The 18,525-nt window shown below is 36.3% G+C and overlaps 2 protein-coding genes across 2 annotated transcripts; both read right to left on the bottom strand.

Moving 5' to 3' along the window:
- Positions 1-5,974: 5,974 nt before the first annotated feature.
- Positions 5,975-6,508, bottom strand: LOC131661302 (uncharacterized). The gene has a single exon (XM_058930800.1). The coding sequence runs from the start codon at positions 6,506-6,508 to the stop codon at positions 5,975-5,977; it is 534 nt and encodes a 177-aa protein (XP_058786783.1).
- Positions 6,509-10,748: 4,240 nt separating this feature from the next.
- On the bottom strand, positions 10,749-13,179 carry LOC131644743 (uncharacterized). The gene is made up of 3 exons (XM_058915325.1): positions 12,083-13,179; positions 11,231-11,310; positions 10,749-11,148 (listed from the first exon to the last, which is right to left on the bottom strand). The coding sequence occupies exons 1-3, from the start codon at positions 12,971-12,973 to the stop codon at positions 11,055-11,057; spliced, it is 1,065 nt and encodes a 354-aa protein (XP_058771308.1). The 5' UTR covers positions 12,974-13,179; the 3' UTR covers positions 10,749-11,054.
- Between the last annotated feature and the right edge of the window lie 5,346 nt (positions 13,180-18,525).

Genomic DNA, 18,525 nt, shown 5'->3' with positions numbered 1-18,525 from the left:
CCATGGATCCTCCGCGCGCCACCACCGATCCTATGGCTGATCCGACAAGTCCCTATTATGTACATCCCATCAACGGTCCTTCATTTGTATCCATCACACAAGTTCTCATTGGTTCGAACTATCACAGCTGGGCGCGATCAATGCGTAGAGCTTTTGGCGGTAAGATGAAGTTTGATTTTGTCGACGACATAATTCCGGTTCCAACAGATACTTTTGATCCATCTTTCCGTGCTTGGACTCGCTGCAACATGTTGGTTCATTCTTGGATTATGCGCTCTGTGTCAGATTCTATTGGTCAATCGATAGTTTTCATGGAAAACGCCATTGATGTTTGGAATGATTTGAGAGAGCGATTTGCACAAGGAGATTTGGTCCGCATCTCCGAATTACAACAAGAAATCTATTCTTTAAAGCAAGATAATCAAACGGTAACAAATTTTTTTCTCAACTCAAGATTCTTTGGGAAGAACTTGAAATGTACATGCCTATTCCTCATTGCAGTTGTAGAATTCGTTGTTCATGTGAAACTATGCGTAGTGCTAGGTCAAATCACAATTTGTTATATGTCATACGATTCTTGACTGGTTTGAATGAAGATTTCAATGTTGTCAAATCCCAAATTCTATTCCTTGATCCTTTACCAACACTGAACAAATTTTTTCCATGGTGATTCAGCATGAGCGCCAGACCACACCCATTCCTGCTCCCGTTGATGAAGAATCGAAGGTTTTGATCAATACTGCTGATCAGAGAAAACCTCCTTTCAAGAAATATAGGCAAAAAGTTTGCACTTTTTATGGCAAATTAGGTCACACAGTTGACACTTCCTATCGCAAACATGGTGTACCTCCTCACTTGCAGCGCAATTCCAACTCCAATGCTCACAACGCTAGTACTGAGAATCCTGATAATCTCAGTCCTGACACACCTTGTGACCCTAATACACAACCTTTACCTCAACTTACTACAGAACAATACCAAACACTCATTTCTCTTCTTCAGAATTCCAATGTTAACAAACAGCCTAGTGCTTCGAATCAGGTGAGGACTTTCCATTCTGCAGCCAATACAGGTAACATATTCCCTTCTTTGTGTTTCCATAATTATTCTCTTAGTTCTTGGATCATAGATTCAGGAGCAAGTGACCATATTTGTGGCTCTGTTCATTGGTTGCGGTCTTTGCAAGATATACTCATGTTAATATTAGGTTACCTAATGGCAATTTTGTCATAGCTAAACAAATAGGAACTATTAATTTCACACCTGATTTTACTATTCATAATGTCTTGTATGTCCCACAATTATCCTTGAATTTAGTTTCAGTCTCTAAACTATGTTTTGAGTTGCCTTGTATAGTCCAATTCACCAATTCTCACTGTTTGATTCACGAACCTCAATTACTGAAGATGATTGGTTCAACCGAATACATTGAAGGCTTGTACCATAGGAATCTGTCCAATATGAAGTTGGCTAATGCTATTGGTGTTCCTACTGCTAATGCTATCTGTCGCTACCGCGAAAATTAACAGAGTTGCCACTAACATATTTATCCTGAAAGGAAGGGAATGCCAGCAAACCACAAAACAAAACAACGGTCTCACGACTAGAGAAAAGGGTAAGGGAGTCGGTTACGCGAGGGGAAGGTGTTAGCACCCCTCGCGCCCATCGTACTCGATGGTATCCACGCTTGTGTCTAAAACTATGGGTGTGTAACAAAGCTACGCTAATCTGGACTAAAATGAATGCAGAATGTAGGGAAAAGAAAGGATTGCGCTCGCACGGGCCCTACCCCGCTGCCTACGTATCTGTTTTGCAGAATCAGAGCTACCGTAGTTCGGCTAACTAGTTTCTGTTTGTTTTGTGTTTTTTAGGTGAACGAGTTACATTCACACTCCGCTGCTCGACCTTTGGAGACTTATGCTTGGGAATGGAGCAGAGATAACAAGCTCTTAAGAAAAGAAAATCAAAGAGTGTGGTTTGTGTTTTAAAGAATGCATGAGGAAAACCTAAACTAAGGGGGAAAGCTTGCTACCTAATGTTATCATACAAAGGGTACAAGTCTAAGCTAAACTAGCAACCTACGAGGAAAAGGGAAGGCAAACAAATATATCACACAAACGAGCTCCGCTCGCAAAGCAAACAAACCAACGACACTGGCCGAATGGTAGAAAAGTGGTCCCGCCATAGCCAAGGGGAGCGAATCACCCGAGTCAACCAAGCATTAGACCTCGCGAAAATGATCGGGCCATAGACAAAAGGAGCGGATCCCTCTCAGCAACCAAGCCGTCACGGATCGTAAAGGAAAACGGTGCGTGCGTACACCGAGCATCAACGTCGAGCGACGCGAGCTATAGGAAAGGCGGGGGTCCGGCTGCATGAACCCTTTTCCTGACATACTCGATAACAAGATCTTATGCAGGTTCAGAAGCGAGCCACGCGTAGCATGCGCATACTGAACAGACTCGATGAGACTAGGCGGGGGTTGATTGCTAACCCTTTCCGCATGCCTTTCATGAGGACTTAACGGAGTGCCATATAGGACTTATTACACCGTGACTCCCTGCCGCAAAGCACAAATGTAAACACACCAACAAAAACAGAGCCTCTTTCGAGGGCTTGACCAGATGCATGTCTAGGTCCGACTTCTCATGTTAAAGGATGATGCGGAAAGCGGTAAAAGGGACAAGGAGACAATACCGAACGGATAGCAAATCCGCAATGAGCTAGCAAGCGTAAGCAGAGAAGTCCGGAATACTTCGCGTAAGCCATCATCAAGCAAAGCGAGTCAGAAAGCGTCGTCGTGAAAATAGATCACAAGCGACATGTGGCCAACCAATACATTGAAGTGGACGTGTGTTCTCACTCTTGAAGCTTTTAAGTAAAAGAGTTGAGTATTTTTCTTGATCAAAGCTTTTATGCAATATCAAGTATTGTTCTTAGTTAAGGTTCTTGACTAAGTATTGTTTATTTGAAAGTGTGATCTTTCTATTTGGTTCCTCTGGTCATGGGATGTGTGACTGTTTTATCATAGTGGTGATTGGAAGTGGGACATCGATTTATCATATCTAGATGTTGGTTTCTAGGTAGAAGTTGCAATGGGTAGGGATTAGGAGAAAGGTTTTAAACTGGGATTGTTTAGGCCTTGAACTGGTACTACTAATAGTGGATTTTCTTTCTGGTTTGGTAGCCCCCAGATTAGATGTTGTTGCACTGAACTAGGTTAACAATTTATCGTGTTATTTATCATTCTGCATTTAGTTTTCAGTTTTGATAATTGTGTTGTAAGTAAACAAATGTTATAACATTTATTTTAACATTTTGTATTGTTAGGACATCTGTCGTGCAAGTGCCAAAATATCAGCATCCATTTTCCAAAATCAATGGTGAACTGTAAAACCAGATGAAATAAATATTAATGAACAGAGTAATGTTACAGTGTCTTAAGACTACATTCATTCCTATCTTATGTATATGAGTTGGCACTTCCACGATACATTTTGTCCCTCATTAAAGTTCGTATAGTTAAAAAAATGAGAAACTCTAATCCTACCCCTTAGATCTCTTATCCACCATGTGTGCTTCCAAAATTGCCCCTCTGCTTCCGTAGATGTAACTTCGGAAGCACCTTTTTTTTTACATTTGTGTAAAAATGTTCCGTAGATGCACATACGGACACTCTGTAGGTACATCTATGGAATAAACCCACAACCAGTAAACCAGAAAAACAACATTTGTAACGAGAAAAGCAACATTCATTGATTAAAATCGGTCGGCATTACATCGATAATTCCTACAAAAAATTAAATATTACATATCAATAGTTCGATGGACGCTTGCACATCTCTAAGATTTGATCAACCGTTCTTTGGACCGTTGCTACGAACTCGAGTGGGATTTTCTTTTCGAAACCTTCATACGTTCGCCACATCTCCAAAACATCCACTCGATTCTTCAACTCAAAGTTGTTGTAAACGACGTTCCCTCCGTCGTCAAATGAAGGTGACCGATACTCGAGCTTCACAACCTTTCGTTTGACACCGTAAGGTAGGAGGTATTGGATTTCGTCGATGATATCTTCGAGCGAGGTGTATTCTTTCACTTTGATCGTACAACTGGGTGTTCTATTGTTGGAGTAGGATACACTTGTGACATGCCAACGGATGTTGTACTCATATTGAGACATTTATGTGTTTGTGTAAAATACAACATTAGAAACCCCAAATTTATAGAAGACCTAGGTGCATATGAATCACACAATCTCTGTCACAGAACATTCCGTAGGTATATTAACAAAATGATCTTAGATATGTTACTTCCGTAGATGTACCTACGGAAAAAACTCATAATTTTCAAAATTAGATCCTTCCGTAGATAAATCTACAGAACTTTCCCTGTTAGTTTTTTTAATAGAACAACATTTAATAGCAGTAGAAGTAGAAGGAAAATTGATTATAATTGACAAAAAAAGAGTTCAATGTTATAATTGACAAAAATTATCTCAATGTTAAAGAGTGCATATATTTGATCCGCTACCGCACACGAATAAAAAACGAGTATTTTGTAAAACGGTAGTTTAGCGGTAACGACAACTCGAATATCATTCTCACAAGGATTCTTGTATTATATTAACTAATCAAAATCTATTTAGGGGGTTGATTGGTTTAGAATCGAATTAACAAAAGTCGAAAAAAGTGATTATCAAAATAAGCTGTTATGAAATAAGTGATTATAGCAAACAGATTCACTGACTCGGTTCTTTCTTATCATCGAATGCTAATATTATAATCAATTTCCTAAGCGAATTTTCTATCCTATTTGATTACAATATCAGTCAACAAACGTGATGACACTATGAGATACATGTTCCTATTGCCAGATTAAGTATACGGTTAAATATATCACAAATTAACAATTAAGCAGAGTCAATCAACGATTAAAATTGGGAACACATATCAATCAAATTAAATCAACAATGTTGTATGATAATCGAATTAAGCAAACAAAAATCTTATAAAATAGTTGAAAGGAATCGAAATTAAATTGTAAATACTATAACAATCTCAAAGTTTTGAACCTGAGTATAGTAAATCCGTCCGGCAACGTATTAGTTTTCCATGAGTTTTCAAAGCGTACAACTTTTCCTGTGAATAGAAGGTGAAAACGTGATAGATGCGGCTACCTAAGGTATAGAGAAAATAACATAACGGTTTACAACCCAACTGGGTCAAAAACATAATACAGGCCCAAAACTAACGACCCAAAACTAAAATAAAACTAATGCTGCAACTTCAAACGAAATTCTGGAAAAGATGAACTCCGAATCCGCCCTTGACTCCAACACGAAAGTTATAGATCTTTCTCTTAGCTTTCTGGAGATTATTAGAACGTGTCAATCGGGTTCCTGTAGCTTTAGTTATGATCCTTTTAGTGCAGACTGCTAAAGCTGAAAAATAAAGTGCGAAAATCAAATAACAATAAAAAATAAACTGAATTACAAAAACATGATAAAATAGAAAAATAAACAAACCAAACCATAGAAATGCCTAAGTGCAAACATAAATGAACGTGCATGAAAATGCACTGATCAATATTACACTTTGAAACTATAAAACACATCAAACAAATTATCACCGACTAAATCTATTTGGGGTTCCAATTTAGACTTTTCCTTATTCGATTCTTTTTCGATGTTGTTTAATCTTTCAAATTGGTGAATCCTATCAACAAAAACATTTGGCCATCTTGGCATCTACGGTATGATGAAGCATCTATTCCAGTGATGTAGGTGGTATGGGGCATCCCGGTTTCAAGTAAACTTGCACAAAGTGACTCACTTTTGAAAGTCATCCAATACACATGATGCAATCATTTGAATTTGTAGGCGATGCGGTACGGAGTGGGAAAAAGGTTTCCGAAAAACCATAACGCGTTAAGTCAGTGCACATCATATTATATGCGCATGCAATAAGATGTCCTATTTCAGCGAATCACATCCATGTGCGTAAGCACCCATCCTAGGAACAAGAGCTTCGTTAACCACTTCAAATTTAGCTTCCTCTCCATATAACCGCATGTACGTTTCTTTATGCCTCTTCAAATCTTGGATGAGTTGATGACAGACAAGCGTATGGTTATCCTCTCCGTTACCAAGCAACGCCAAGACGGCTCGATAACCGCAATTGCTGTCCCCCACAACATCTACGATCCGCTCGATGTAAGGATGCATAAAAACCGACATCTCTTCGATGAATAGAATTTTCGATGGAACAGGCATCTCTTCGATGAATGGAATTTTTAGTGGAATAGGTGTCGGAGGCGGTTTGCTTATGCGAGCTCCTTTGTTTGAACTTATTTGAGATTTTTGAGATTTAGGAGTTGGTGAGTCGGGAAATTTTTTATCGACATGCTCACAATAAAAAGGAGACCGTGAAGTCGAGTTGTCATTCAGTGTAGGCTTCAATTTCTTCAGAGCACTCTTTATCTTAACCGGTTGAGAAGGAGGTTTCATGTCGGTTGTTTCGGGATATCCAATCTTCCGCAATTATTCTTTGATGTAGAGTTTCATGTTGTCACCGACCTTCAAAAACCTCTCTTGTATCACTTCCAATTCTGAAGTAATTGAGATATTCAAATTTTCTCCTTCGATGCAACCATCATCAATAAAAACCAAGTCTTTTTCAATGAAGGATAACTTCGTCCATTCTTATTGGCTCACCTAGTCTCACTTTTTTAGCAATAACACAAGCACACGGGAGACCACACGTTCTAGTAATAGTGCAACCACACTTTACACTATCGGAACCGACAGTTTTACTTCGTGAAAAATATAGTTTAACCCGGCCCAAGACACATTGCCGATCAATTGAGAATAAAGAATGTTGTCCCTAAATTGATGTTCCAACACTGTAATGCTCCGACCAAATGTGGTTTGTATCTCATTATGTTGGTTTTTGATCATGAGATTTATGGTGTCCCAATCTCGACACAAGTCACCCTTGCTGTTAGCCAACCAATTTTTCAAACTAGCATGTGCCGATTGAACTCTATTGGTGGTTGTATTCCTAAGATGTCAGACATTATCAATCCACGCACACACAAACTTCTCCTTCACCTTATCAAGAATGGATCTTTCAACATATTTCAATAAATTATGATACTTTTCACACACTTACCGAAATTGAATGACGGAATCGACGTATAATTCTTTTGTCGAAGAATTTGCAATATGAGTCCATGCATCCATTATTTGTTCAACAATCACACTGGACTTCACTGATTTTCCACCTTCGGTCTCTACTTGTTTCGTTCCCATCGCGGGTTTACCCTTACTTCTCACATTACATGTTATGTGATATCAACAAAGTAATGCATTAGAAAAAGGAAATACCTTTGCCACCGCATTCATCAAAGCGGTACCGCGGCCTGTAACAATCGCCTTTGGCATCTCGACTTGTTTCTTCAAAAGTGACCGACACACCTCTAATGCCTACCTAAAATTATCCTCTTTTTCACACTCCAAAAAAGAAAAATGAACGACGTATGTCTTCTCGGTGGATGTAACACCGACGATCTCAAATAATGAAAGTCGATACTTGTTGGTCTTGTAGGTAAAATCGAGAAGGAGCACTGTCGGGAAAGTGTTGAACAACTTTATCGAATCCGGATGAGTCAAAAAAATATCTCGAACCGTAACCCCATCGTCGCAAGTTCTGTACCGCGACACGTATTTGTTATCATCCAACATCTTCAACAGTTGTTGCATCTCACTTCTATCTCCCTTAATCACCTTATTATTGCGGTATCGGATGTTATACACTTGCCTTATATTTAAAACGTTGTTGGGCTCCTTCCGTTTCAATATGGCAAGTATATTTTACGGAACAATCTCTGAACTGAATTTATGTGTATTTTTTTCCAACATACACTAGTTTAAAATGCTTCCGTAGATACACCTACGGAAAAAACCAAATTTAAAAAAAAAAAAAAAGTGTTTTTTGATGTGCATCTACGGAAGCAGGGGGCATAATTGAAATTTCGCCAGGTGCCTAAGAAATCCAAGGGTGTAATGAAATATTCTAAAAACAAAAAAAAATTAACTTCTCCTCATTTTAGAAAACAAATTATACTTTTCTTCTTATATTATATATTTATTTAATTTTTCAAATATATTTTTAATTTTTAAATAATATTCCGACATAAATATATTTTTCATTTGTATAAAATTATATTCTTCTAAATTTTGGCTAAATTGTTTATAATTTTCTTATTTTGCTCTCATCAATTTTTTGTTTTATTTTAGTAAATTAACTTGTCTTTTGCTTTTTTTTATAATTTTATTTGGATTTCTTAATTTATAAATATTAAATTATTTAATACCTAATGTTTCCAATTTAAGAGTCTAAAATGTCAAAAATCACTTAAGGATAAAATGTTTGTAAATTAAAAAGTATAAAGAAAATATCTAAAAAAAATTAAATACTTTTTTAAGAGGCCAAATTAAAAATTAAACATAAGTTACAAAACCAAATCAATTGTCTGAATACTATTATTAGGATGGAGCAAAGTCAATAGCTTAAAAACGACATTTAACTTTTATAATTTCGGTTATTCCTTACTTAATTTATAAAAAAAATACATTAAAATGTGAAAATTAAAAAATTTGATAAAATTCTTACAAAACAGTTACGACTGAAACCCGGTTTGAATCGATTTTAAACTGAATTGAAACCATTTTACATTTACATACCAATTTTTATAAATAAAAAAAGGCTTTGATTTTGAATTTAAACAATAAAATGGATTAGTTATTGTAATTTGGTAACCATACGAGTTTTAAAAATCGGACCGGACATCAAACTGGTAAGGGTATTGAGTCACTGGTTTATTGGTCGAACCACTGAGTCACTGGTCGAACCGCATGACTAAACCGGGTTAAACCGAATAACTCGGTTAAATAGACCGGTCGTTATAATAAAATTATATAGGTATAAAATCTGTCGAACCGGATGATTCAGTCTCTACAAAATATAACTAGCACTTAAATTTTTTGAAAATATCTTATTATAAATAAATTCACAAGTTTATAATTTAAATTTTACACATAGGTATCACACACAATAAAATAGTACATAATTATAAAATATAGAGTTAAATAAGTTTTTGGTCCTTCTAAATATAGCGATTTTCAACTTTAGTCCCTCTAAATATTTTCTTCAAAGAATGGTCCTCCTAAAAATTTTAATTTTAACTTTTGGTCCCTCATGGCAAAACTGTAGCTAAAATGGTCTCTAATTCCGTCGCTAAATAAAAAATCGTCGCTAAGAACGTCACTAAATTGTCAAAATCATCGCTAAATTGCAGGAGGGACCAAAAATTAAAATTAAAATTTTTAGGAGGACCATTCTTTGAAGAAAATATTTAGAGGGACTAAAGTTGAAAACCGCTATATTTAGAGGGACCAAGAACTTATTTAACCCTAAAATATAATTGCAAACAAAAGTTTAATCGCAACATAATCTAATTAAATAATTTATAACAAAATAATTCCATTATCTACTAAATTTAATTTCAATAAAAGAAAAATTGTTTCAACGTTGGAATCTCTTTCTTCAATATCAAAATCATAGGTAACAAAATCAACCACATCTGCAATAGTTTTTTTAATTTTTTAATTTTATTTATTTTTATTTTAATTTTAATTTTTCATTAAAATAGTCAAAACGACGTTGTTTTAATTTTTTAAAATAAAATTAAAAAATACATTTAAATCGCCGGTTCACAAAAACCCTCAGTTTTCCTAATTTTAGCAATTTACATCGGTTTTGACCGGTTCACATCGGTTCAATAACATTCCGATCCAGCTATTGAATCAGACCGATTACCTGGCCGGTTCCCGATTCAACCGGCCGATCCGGTTTTTAAAACACTGTCATGCACACTCCTAATTAAAATTACTTCTTAATAGTTTAGATACTTGCCATTATTAGTGTTTAGATGCTTGCCATTATTAGTTTTCCGAAGTTTTGAGAAAAAGATAAAGATTTTCAAATGATTTTAGTGAAAAGATAAAGACTTTCAAATTATATTAGTTTTCCGAAGTTTTGAGAAAAAGATAAAGATTTTTAAATGATTTTAGTGAAAAGATAAAGATTTTCAAATGATTTTAGTGCGTGTGTTCATTTTCTTAGTACTGCAAGACTTGATCTCTTTTGCATATAACGAATTAGATACAAGATTAATACATTAGGCGCGGGATTTGTAGAGATGTCTTTGTCATTGCATATGTGCCATCTGTTTAGGTCCTCAATGTTTTTTAATTGATGCTTGGCAACAAACAAGATGGAAGATGAAATACGGCGATGATTAGGAACTTTGCTCATAAAGTATCTGATTATTAGAGTAGTCTTTGTTAATGGATTTAATATCTCTAATCTAAGTCCTTATACCACCAACAGACCAAAGTGAGCAAAGGGTTTATCATGAAATAGTGACAAGTTTTCTATGACCAATGATTCATGTCTAGACAAACTTCTTTCAATTTTCAAAATGTATTAATTATTTTTTATTAACATATCACTACTTATATCACTATTTAAGTAACATATTTTTCTAACTATCTATAATAAACACTCTTTATAAAAATATCAATTAATTCTCTGGTAAGCATGGCAGTTAAGCATAGATTAATACTTGAAGCAGGAAAAACATAAATCCCATTCTTAACTTCATAAAGACATGTGAGATTCATCTTAAATTGAAATTTCAGCTGTTTTAAATTGTATAATATAACAAGAGTTAATGTTGTCACCAAGGATACTGATAACTGTATAAAGTAAAAAAACATTGATGACAGATGGAATCTTAAATTAGACAGACAGCACGAGCAAGGAACCATCCATGGTAATAAACAAGAGACAATTTCTGAAACCAAAAATAAGTAGCAGCAGAAATCATTGCAAAAGACACTTTGTCTTTTGCAATATAATGATTCAATGATCTACCCATGTAAAAATGAAAACAAAAATCGAATTCTACAACAGACAGTCGAGAACGTCTCACATTCCAAAAGCAAACACGGACCGAATCCTTTGGAAAATGAGATCCCTCCATCCTCTCTCTGTATTCTCCACCACAGTCGCATTCCCATATCTGCATTTGAAATCAATCACTTCAATAACGCAAGACACCAAAATGAAACATTTCATCATAATCAATATGATCAAACACTAACCTGTCTTCTTCAGGCACATCCGTGTGTGTTAGCTTTACAACTGTAACTCCAGATTCAGGCTCCTCAAACACAAGTCTCACCTGCAAAATTCACAACCAAACAAGATTTAAAATAAAGGTTTCCGACCATAACTTAGTCACAACATCAATGTTTTTGATACTTCTTCTACTATGATTGAGACTAGCGGGCTGTTGTTGCATATCGATCCATGTGGACAAATGCAGCGGATGTAGCTTTAATCGCAGTTATCGTCGAGGTTGTATAATAACTATATAAACCCTGATTAAGATTTCATTTGCCGCATTTAACCACAATTCTCCACAAGTATGACTCTTTGGATAAAAGATTTACGAAACAGATATTGCATAAACAATTAACATATAAGCAAGGATTAAAAAATAGTCTGGTACCGCAAAAAAGGGCTTGCCAAAACAATATCGAAGGGTTGCGATACCATGCCATTATTCAACATTTTTATGATGAAAAAGAAATTCTGGTTAATTCACACTGCGATGACCTCAAACAGTGTCGCAATACATTTCCCGATCGAAATCACTGACACGCAACTTGACCGCAGCTGTTATTTAAAACCTCTATGACAAAAATGATACAAAGTCCAACTATTTTAATAAAAACTATCCTATAAAAATAAGCTAAAAAACAGCTTATTGGCATGTCATCAACAATTTTCATAAGCCCTCTCACACAATTTCACAAATGCTTAAGGCTAGTATATAAACAAATCAATTCAAATAGATCCTAAATATCTCGATGCAACCCTAATTTTAAACCATAATTCCAGATTACAAAAACCATAATTCCCAACAGAAAAACAAAACAAACAACACTTACCATTGAATGCTTCCCATCAGGCCAGCTCCCAAATCTCCATCTCTGAACAATCAACTTCCCTTCTTCCAATTCCAAATTCTCCCCTGTCACAGACCCATCAAAGATACTAAACTCACCACCAACAACCTTACTAATCCTCGCATTACTCTGCGTAAAACCCTTCCATCTATTCTCATCCATCAATATCTCAAACAAATCCTTCGCCCTACAATTAAACTTCTCATTCAAACTAATTGTTTTACAACCCTTCTTCCCCTTCTCCTTCTCATTCTTTGTCGCAACCGCAACAACCTCCGCCGCCTCTTTCTTCGCCCCGGCCGCAACAACCGAATTATTACTCCTCTGCGGCGGAGGAGCAACCTTCTTACTCTCAAGCTCATCTTTAACCGGTCCACCTTTCGACATACTCTCAACCCAAACCCTAACCTTCTCCAAAATCACCGCCTTCCCTTTCACAACAACCGCGTCCTTCAAACTCTTCCCAATAACCCCCTCATCTTTCACACTAACCCTAACTTCCGGATCCTCATCGGCATTCTCATCGGAAATATACGGAATCTCAAAACTCCCAACAACCTTATGCAAGATCTTCCCGTCGGAATCCCTCGCCTCCCCTTCCCATGAAATCGACACACTAATTTCGTATCCCGGAATGATCTTCCCCTTGCGGACGTTAACGTATGCCTCGCCGTCGAGCTTCTCGACCTTCTTGACGGCGGCGTGGAAGTTACCCTCGCCGTCGAGAATTTTGAGGTTGTTGAAGAGCTTGTTGAAGAAGGTTCTGGACCATTCTAGGCAGTTGGTTTCGGACCAGTGCCAGTTGTGGACGTTTGTGCCGTCGGGTCTGTCTTCGACGATCCAACGTTTGTCGCCTTCGCCGTATTTTGCCATTGAAATTGGGAATGAGAAACCAAATCAAGTAATGTTAGGAGTGAGAATTTTGTGAATTTTGTTGGGATTTATAGGATTGTTGTTGGATTTGGAAGGATCTAGAGAAGAAAGAAAAGAAACCCTGGTTCCAACTCCAACAAGTGAGGCTTAGGAAGGATCTAGAAGACGGCTAAAATGGGAGTATGATATTGATGGGGTTTGTTTTTCTTTGTGGTCTAATTTATATTTTGGCTTCATATTAAGGGTTTAAATTAAATTATATTTGAATTTAATTAGAATGTATCGAGAGTGTAAAATATTTTTACATTGACAATAAATTATAACCGTCAAATGATAAATTATATTTGACTTTTATTTTAATTATATATAAAGTAATAATTATGAGCGGTTGTGATCGATTGAAATTATAAAACTTTTTATAAGGTGATCAAATTGATATTGGTTGAGTAACATAGTCGGTCATTATGTTTGATTTCGAGTTATGGAAACGTGCATCCACCCATATATAGTAAACATTAGCCTTTTATGATAAATATGATGTAAAATTTATATTTGAGTTGTTTTCACTTAATTGTAACTTTTTCTATGCAATTAACCACACTCGCACTACAACTACACATTTGAAACCCTAGCACAACAAAGAGAATTTATAAATGAGAAATTAGGTATCGTCAGACCCATCATCTAGACTCATCATATTGACTGTAATCACTTATGTTTATCTTTATTAGGATATAACTTATTTATATCTTTCACTCAATCACTTTTTGACCTCTGTTTTATTTCTTTCTTGTCTCAATCGAGCATAGTCATCACCCACATCTTTGTTTTTTTGTTGTTGTGAGTATGACATGCTAACAAGCGTCACAACCGAAGTTAGCTTCTTTGTACTTGATCTTTCCGAGCAGAACAGTTGGCCAGCAAAGGTGAAGCTTGATCTCCGGGATGGTTGAGAGAAAAAAGGTGGTTGTACCTACAAGGCACTCCGATGCCAAAGTAAGTGTTTGAACAACAAGGTACAACAGAAAAGTGAGAGATTTTGGGTAGGAAAAATGATTACCTTGCCCTCTAGGATTAGAGGGCTATTTATAGGGTGGTCCTGCGAAATCGGACTCCATCTTTTGAGGACTCACGCGTGGTTTCCGGCCGGGAAACGCGGATAACTAGCCGTTGCCGAGCACGAGGCTTCAGCGTGCTCGGTTACGTCCCATGTTTGTCCGGAGCGGGCCGGGGAAGGCTGTCGCGTGTATGGATCAGGATGTCTTGGGCCAAAGAGTGGATTGACCTAATTGGAATAATTGGGCCGGTCCAGAACAGGAGCCCCCCAAGTCGGGTCTTCCGACCGTGGGAGTGACAACTTTGAAAAAGCTGGGCAAAGGAGCTCTGCCGGGGAGGTGGACCTGGTGCCTCCGGGGAGAATTGCTCTGAAGACACGGGGAGAGGAACGGTTAGGCTGGGAGCTAGGAGGCGTGTCGCTTGGGAGTTAGCAGCTTGGGATACGTGTCACATTCAATGCGTGATGATGGCTAGTCTAGTCGTAGGCTCCTAGGGTTAATGATGACCCTTCCATTCTCAGAGGTCACGTGCGGCGCGCGTGACGTCTCTTAGGCGCCTATATATACTTTGAACCGTCTTATTCAAACTTTTCAAGTTCGTTCCCTGTGCTTTCTTCTCCGGTCGCCGACCACGCCTTCTGCCGTGACTTTTCATCAGTAGCAGTCGTCATCTTCCATCAGAATCTCAATCGTAAGTTCACACTTTCGTTTTATTCCCTGTTTTTTCCTTTTGATTTTTCTGAGATGCATGAAATGCGGTTAGGGTAGGGTTTTTAGTGCGACTTTAGATGTAAGTCTAGTGGTTTGTTGGTGGTAGACAGTGGAGAAGACAGGTCTCTTCGCCGTTGACGGTTGCGAATCGGTAGGCAATCTGTTGTGAATTTAGTTTATGCTTCACTGATTGTTTTTAGGGATTCGGTGCTTTCTTTAGCGTGATTTTAGGTTCGCCTCTGGGAGTGTTGCCCTAGGGGCAGTTTGCATGTTTGGCCTGGGTTGGCGTGAATGGAATTTCGCTCGACGACCGATTCTCCAGGGAAGGGCATGGTCGGGGATTTTTCGTCCTTTGATCGTTTGTGCGCCCTTTCACTTTGAACAGTGGTGGAAGGGTGGATTTGATTGTTGTTATACCCCAAAATTTGCCCACATCTTTTTTTAAGAAAACTTCAATCTGAAAATTAAGAGTTTCATATAAACATGGATTTTTATTTCAAATATCCTAAACATATGAAGTGCTTAAATTTCAGAATTTCTCTTACACAGTAACTTGGCTAACAGTGGAATTTATTCTTACGCAAACGCCAAATGCTGTTCTTTACTTCACAAATACTATTTATTTATTTTACAGATAAATAGTACTAACACAGTTCATGCAGGGTTAAATCTTTTTGCAGGCGCAAAAGCAGGAAACTCACACTGTACTGCTTCAGTACACGAACAGTCAGTTGACAGCCAGACTGCAGACAGTACAATTCTCAGTGATTTGTACAATCAATCAAATCAATCATTCACAATTCAAATTTCCAAGATTTTTGTGTTAGAAGTCTTCTGAATATCACATGATTAGCAGAAACTCAACACTGCACAAAAATCAGGTACGCTTAACTGCCTCCTATACAGACAGTCCCTAATCAGGGTTTTTCTTGTTTTAACAGGAGCAACAAGTTTTGAGAGCTCAAATGGATTTCATATACATCCATACATCTCAAAGTACCATCATACAAATTTTCAAACTTCAATTCACTCAGACGCACCGTCAGCAGCTCAAACAGTCAACAGACGACCCGTTTGACCAAAAAAGTCAACTGACAGTCAAAAATGAAATTTTTTGTCAAAGTCCATATTTTGTCAAAGGATTCAACATTTGATCATTGGATGATCACAATTCATCAAGGAAAGATCAAAAATCAACAAAACCCTAAGATTCAAAATTAGGGTTTTTGCCTGAAAAGTCAACTCAACTTTGACTGATCATAACTCTCTCATCCTTCATCCAAAAAATGTCAACCAAAGCTCATTTTGAAGGAAATTCAATTATCTTTCAAATGCAATTGATCCCATGGTCATTGCATTCACCATTTGAAAAATATGGCCAAAGACATTACAGGTCATTTTCAAAGTCAACAAAAAGACACTTTTTTCAAAAGGACACACAAGGAGAACCAAAAATCATTTTGACATGAAACCAAAGACATTGGTTAGAGGACTCTTTGAGGTTTCCAAAAAGTGCAAGATCTCCTTCATATGACAAAAATTGAAGGATTTACACCTTGTTGAAGTTGGCTAAATTTTGGGAAAATGCATGAAATCAACATTGCTCAAAAATGTTTTTTTTCCAAAAGATGCCAAGTTTTTATGGTCCAAACATCTTTGCCATGTTACTATGGGCCTCCCACGACCAAGATTAAGCCCATATCTTTATTGGCCATTTTTTGCATAATTTTATCTTACTTTAAGATTAAAATTAAAAAGAAAATGCATGGATAATGGTTGCTTGGTCTCCAAGCATGACTCACCACAAAGAATCTCTGATTTTTGCAGAAGATTGGAGAGCAAGGCAAGTGCATTGAAGGCAAGTCAAGACTTGGTCAAAAATTCAAGGTTTTTAATATTTAAAAACCAAACTTTCAACAAAGGCAACAAGGCAACTTAGCTTCAATTATAAGCATTCAAATGCTTATATATAGCTTAGCATACTTCAATAAGAGGGAGACAAGTTCAGAACAAAAGAATAGTGTATAACATACTTGTACTCACTTGTTCTTTTTCAAGGAAATTTAAAATTCGAATTTTAATTTCCAGCTGGTTTCAGTTCAAACTAAACACTTAAACATCATCTCTAAGATTCACTGAAACTATTCAAATCATTTCCAAGTCTTAAAACCCACTGAATCGAGCTATACAAGCCACGGTTGGTGCAAACTAAGATTGACTCATATCTGATCATACACGTAAATCTAGCACGATGTAATTGCATATTTATGTTTGGTTTGAAGCTCTGGTCGTTTCTGGAGCTTCAATTGGATTTCCATGACTGTTTGATGCATCTGCCATTTTAGGGTTTCATAGCTCAAAATTAGGGTTTCCTGAAATAGGCCAAATTATAGGTTCAAATAGGTTCCATTGAATTCGTATGAACCAGACGAACTTAACCATGGTATCGCGCCAGATTAATGCTTCGTTTTACTTGCATTCGCTATTTTTTGCAGGTGTAATAGATGGAAGCTTTTACACCACCTGCAAACGCAAGGTGTAAAAGACTGGGTCTGGTGAAGAAGATGATGCGTGGCTCCTTCCTATTGGCCAGGGCGCGCGCGTGTTTTTATTTTAAAAAATTTCTGATCCAATGCTTTGCAGCTCACGCTTGTGCCATGTGTCTCAATTTGAACACCATCTGATCTCATTGATCCACCATCCAACGCTCCAGACACGCAGTTCCATGCTATGGCCCCTCAATCAAACCACACAGGATTAGTATCCTTTTATTTCTATTTTATTTTCTATTTTATTTTAATTTCTTTGTTAAATTAATTAAAAATCTTTTTAAAATTCAAAAAAATCCCACAAAAAATATTTTAGACTTCTAAAAATATATATTATTTTCTGAAATAAAAATATTTTATTTTTCTTCAAAATTTCAATATTTTTCATAATTAATTAGTATGTATTTATATATTTGCTTATTAATTATTTTAATTAGTCAAAAAATCATAAAAAAAAATTGTTCTTCATATCAAATATTGTTTATATATCATAAACTAATTTTGTACATATTTAGGATAATTTTCTCTTTAAGCATTAATTATTTGTGTAATTATTTATATAATTATGTTTTAATTAACTTAAAAAAATCCAAAAACAATTGCAAAAATTACAAAAAAATCAGTTTTGTTCTAAAATCAATTAACAAACATTTTGTACATATTTTTAAGCTTATTTGCTAGGTTTAATCATATTTCCATCTTTTCTTTATTTTAAATTAATTAATAATGCATTAATTATATTTAAAATAAATCACAAAAATACAAAAATATGCCTTTTATTTCTTGCAATTTAAAATTCCTAGATAAATGTATAGGATGTCAAATTCATGTAAATAGGCTAGTTTACATTTCCCGCACAATCGATGTAATAGCGTAGATTTACTTTCCGCACTTTACATTTCTGCATTTTAATTTCCAGCACCCATATAAACTGCGTGTATGTCAAAGATAAAACTGAACCGTCAGATCACTAACTTCAAAGATAAATATCTGAATTCAATCACAATCACATTTGCACCTCCTAGGGTAACCCCTTTTCACTCTTTTCAAAATCAAAGTTACATTTCTACTGTTTCGAGTACAAAATCGAACCTTTTGTTTATATCCGACGAATGGATAGATTTTTAAAGGGAACAAGGATAAAGACCTCCTAACTCAGGGTAGACCTCCTAGTTTGCTTGCTCAAAAATCAAAACAAACAAAATTCTCATACACTGTTGTTTTTCAAAATAAACTT

This window comes from Vicia villosa, linkage group LG1 (genome assembly GCF_029867415.1).
Source record: "Vicia villosa cultivar HV-30 ecotype Madison, WI linkage group LG1, Vvil1.0, whole genome shotgun sequence".
NCBI lineage: Eukaryota > Viridiplantae > Streptophyta > Magnoliopsida > Fabales > Fabaceae > Vicia > Vicia villosa.
The sequence above is the reverse complement of the archived record's forward strand: the minus strand, read 5'-3'. Positions and strand labels throughout refer to the sequence as shown.

Coding starts and splice junctions, on each gene's coding strand:
- LOC131644743 (XM_058915325.1), bottom strand. CDS start 12,973: ATGGCAAAATACGGCGAAGGCGACAAACGTTGGATCGTCGAAGACAGA. Junction 11,311..12,082: donor CTGATGGGAAGCATTCAATG/GTAAGTGTTGTT, acceptor TGAATTTTGCAG/GTGAGACTTGTGTTTGAGGA. Junction 11,149..11,230: donor GATGTGCCTGAAGAAGACAG/GTTAGTGTTTGA, acceptor TTTCAAATGCAG/ATATGGGAATGCGACTGTGG.
- LOC131661302 (XM_058930800.1), bottom strand. CDS start 6,508: ATGAAACCTCCTTCTCAACCGGTTAAGATAAAGAGTGCTCTGAAGAAA.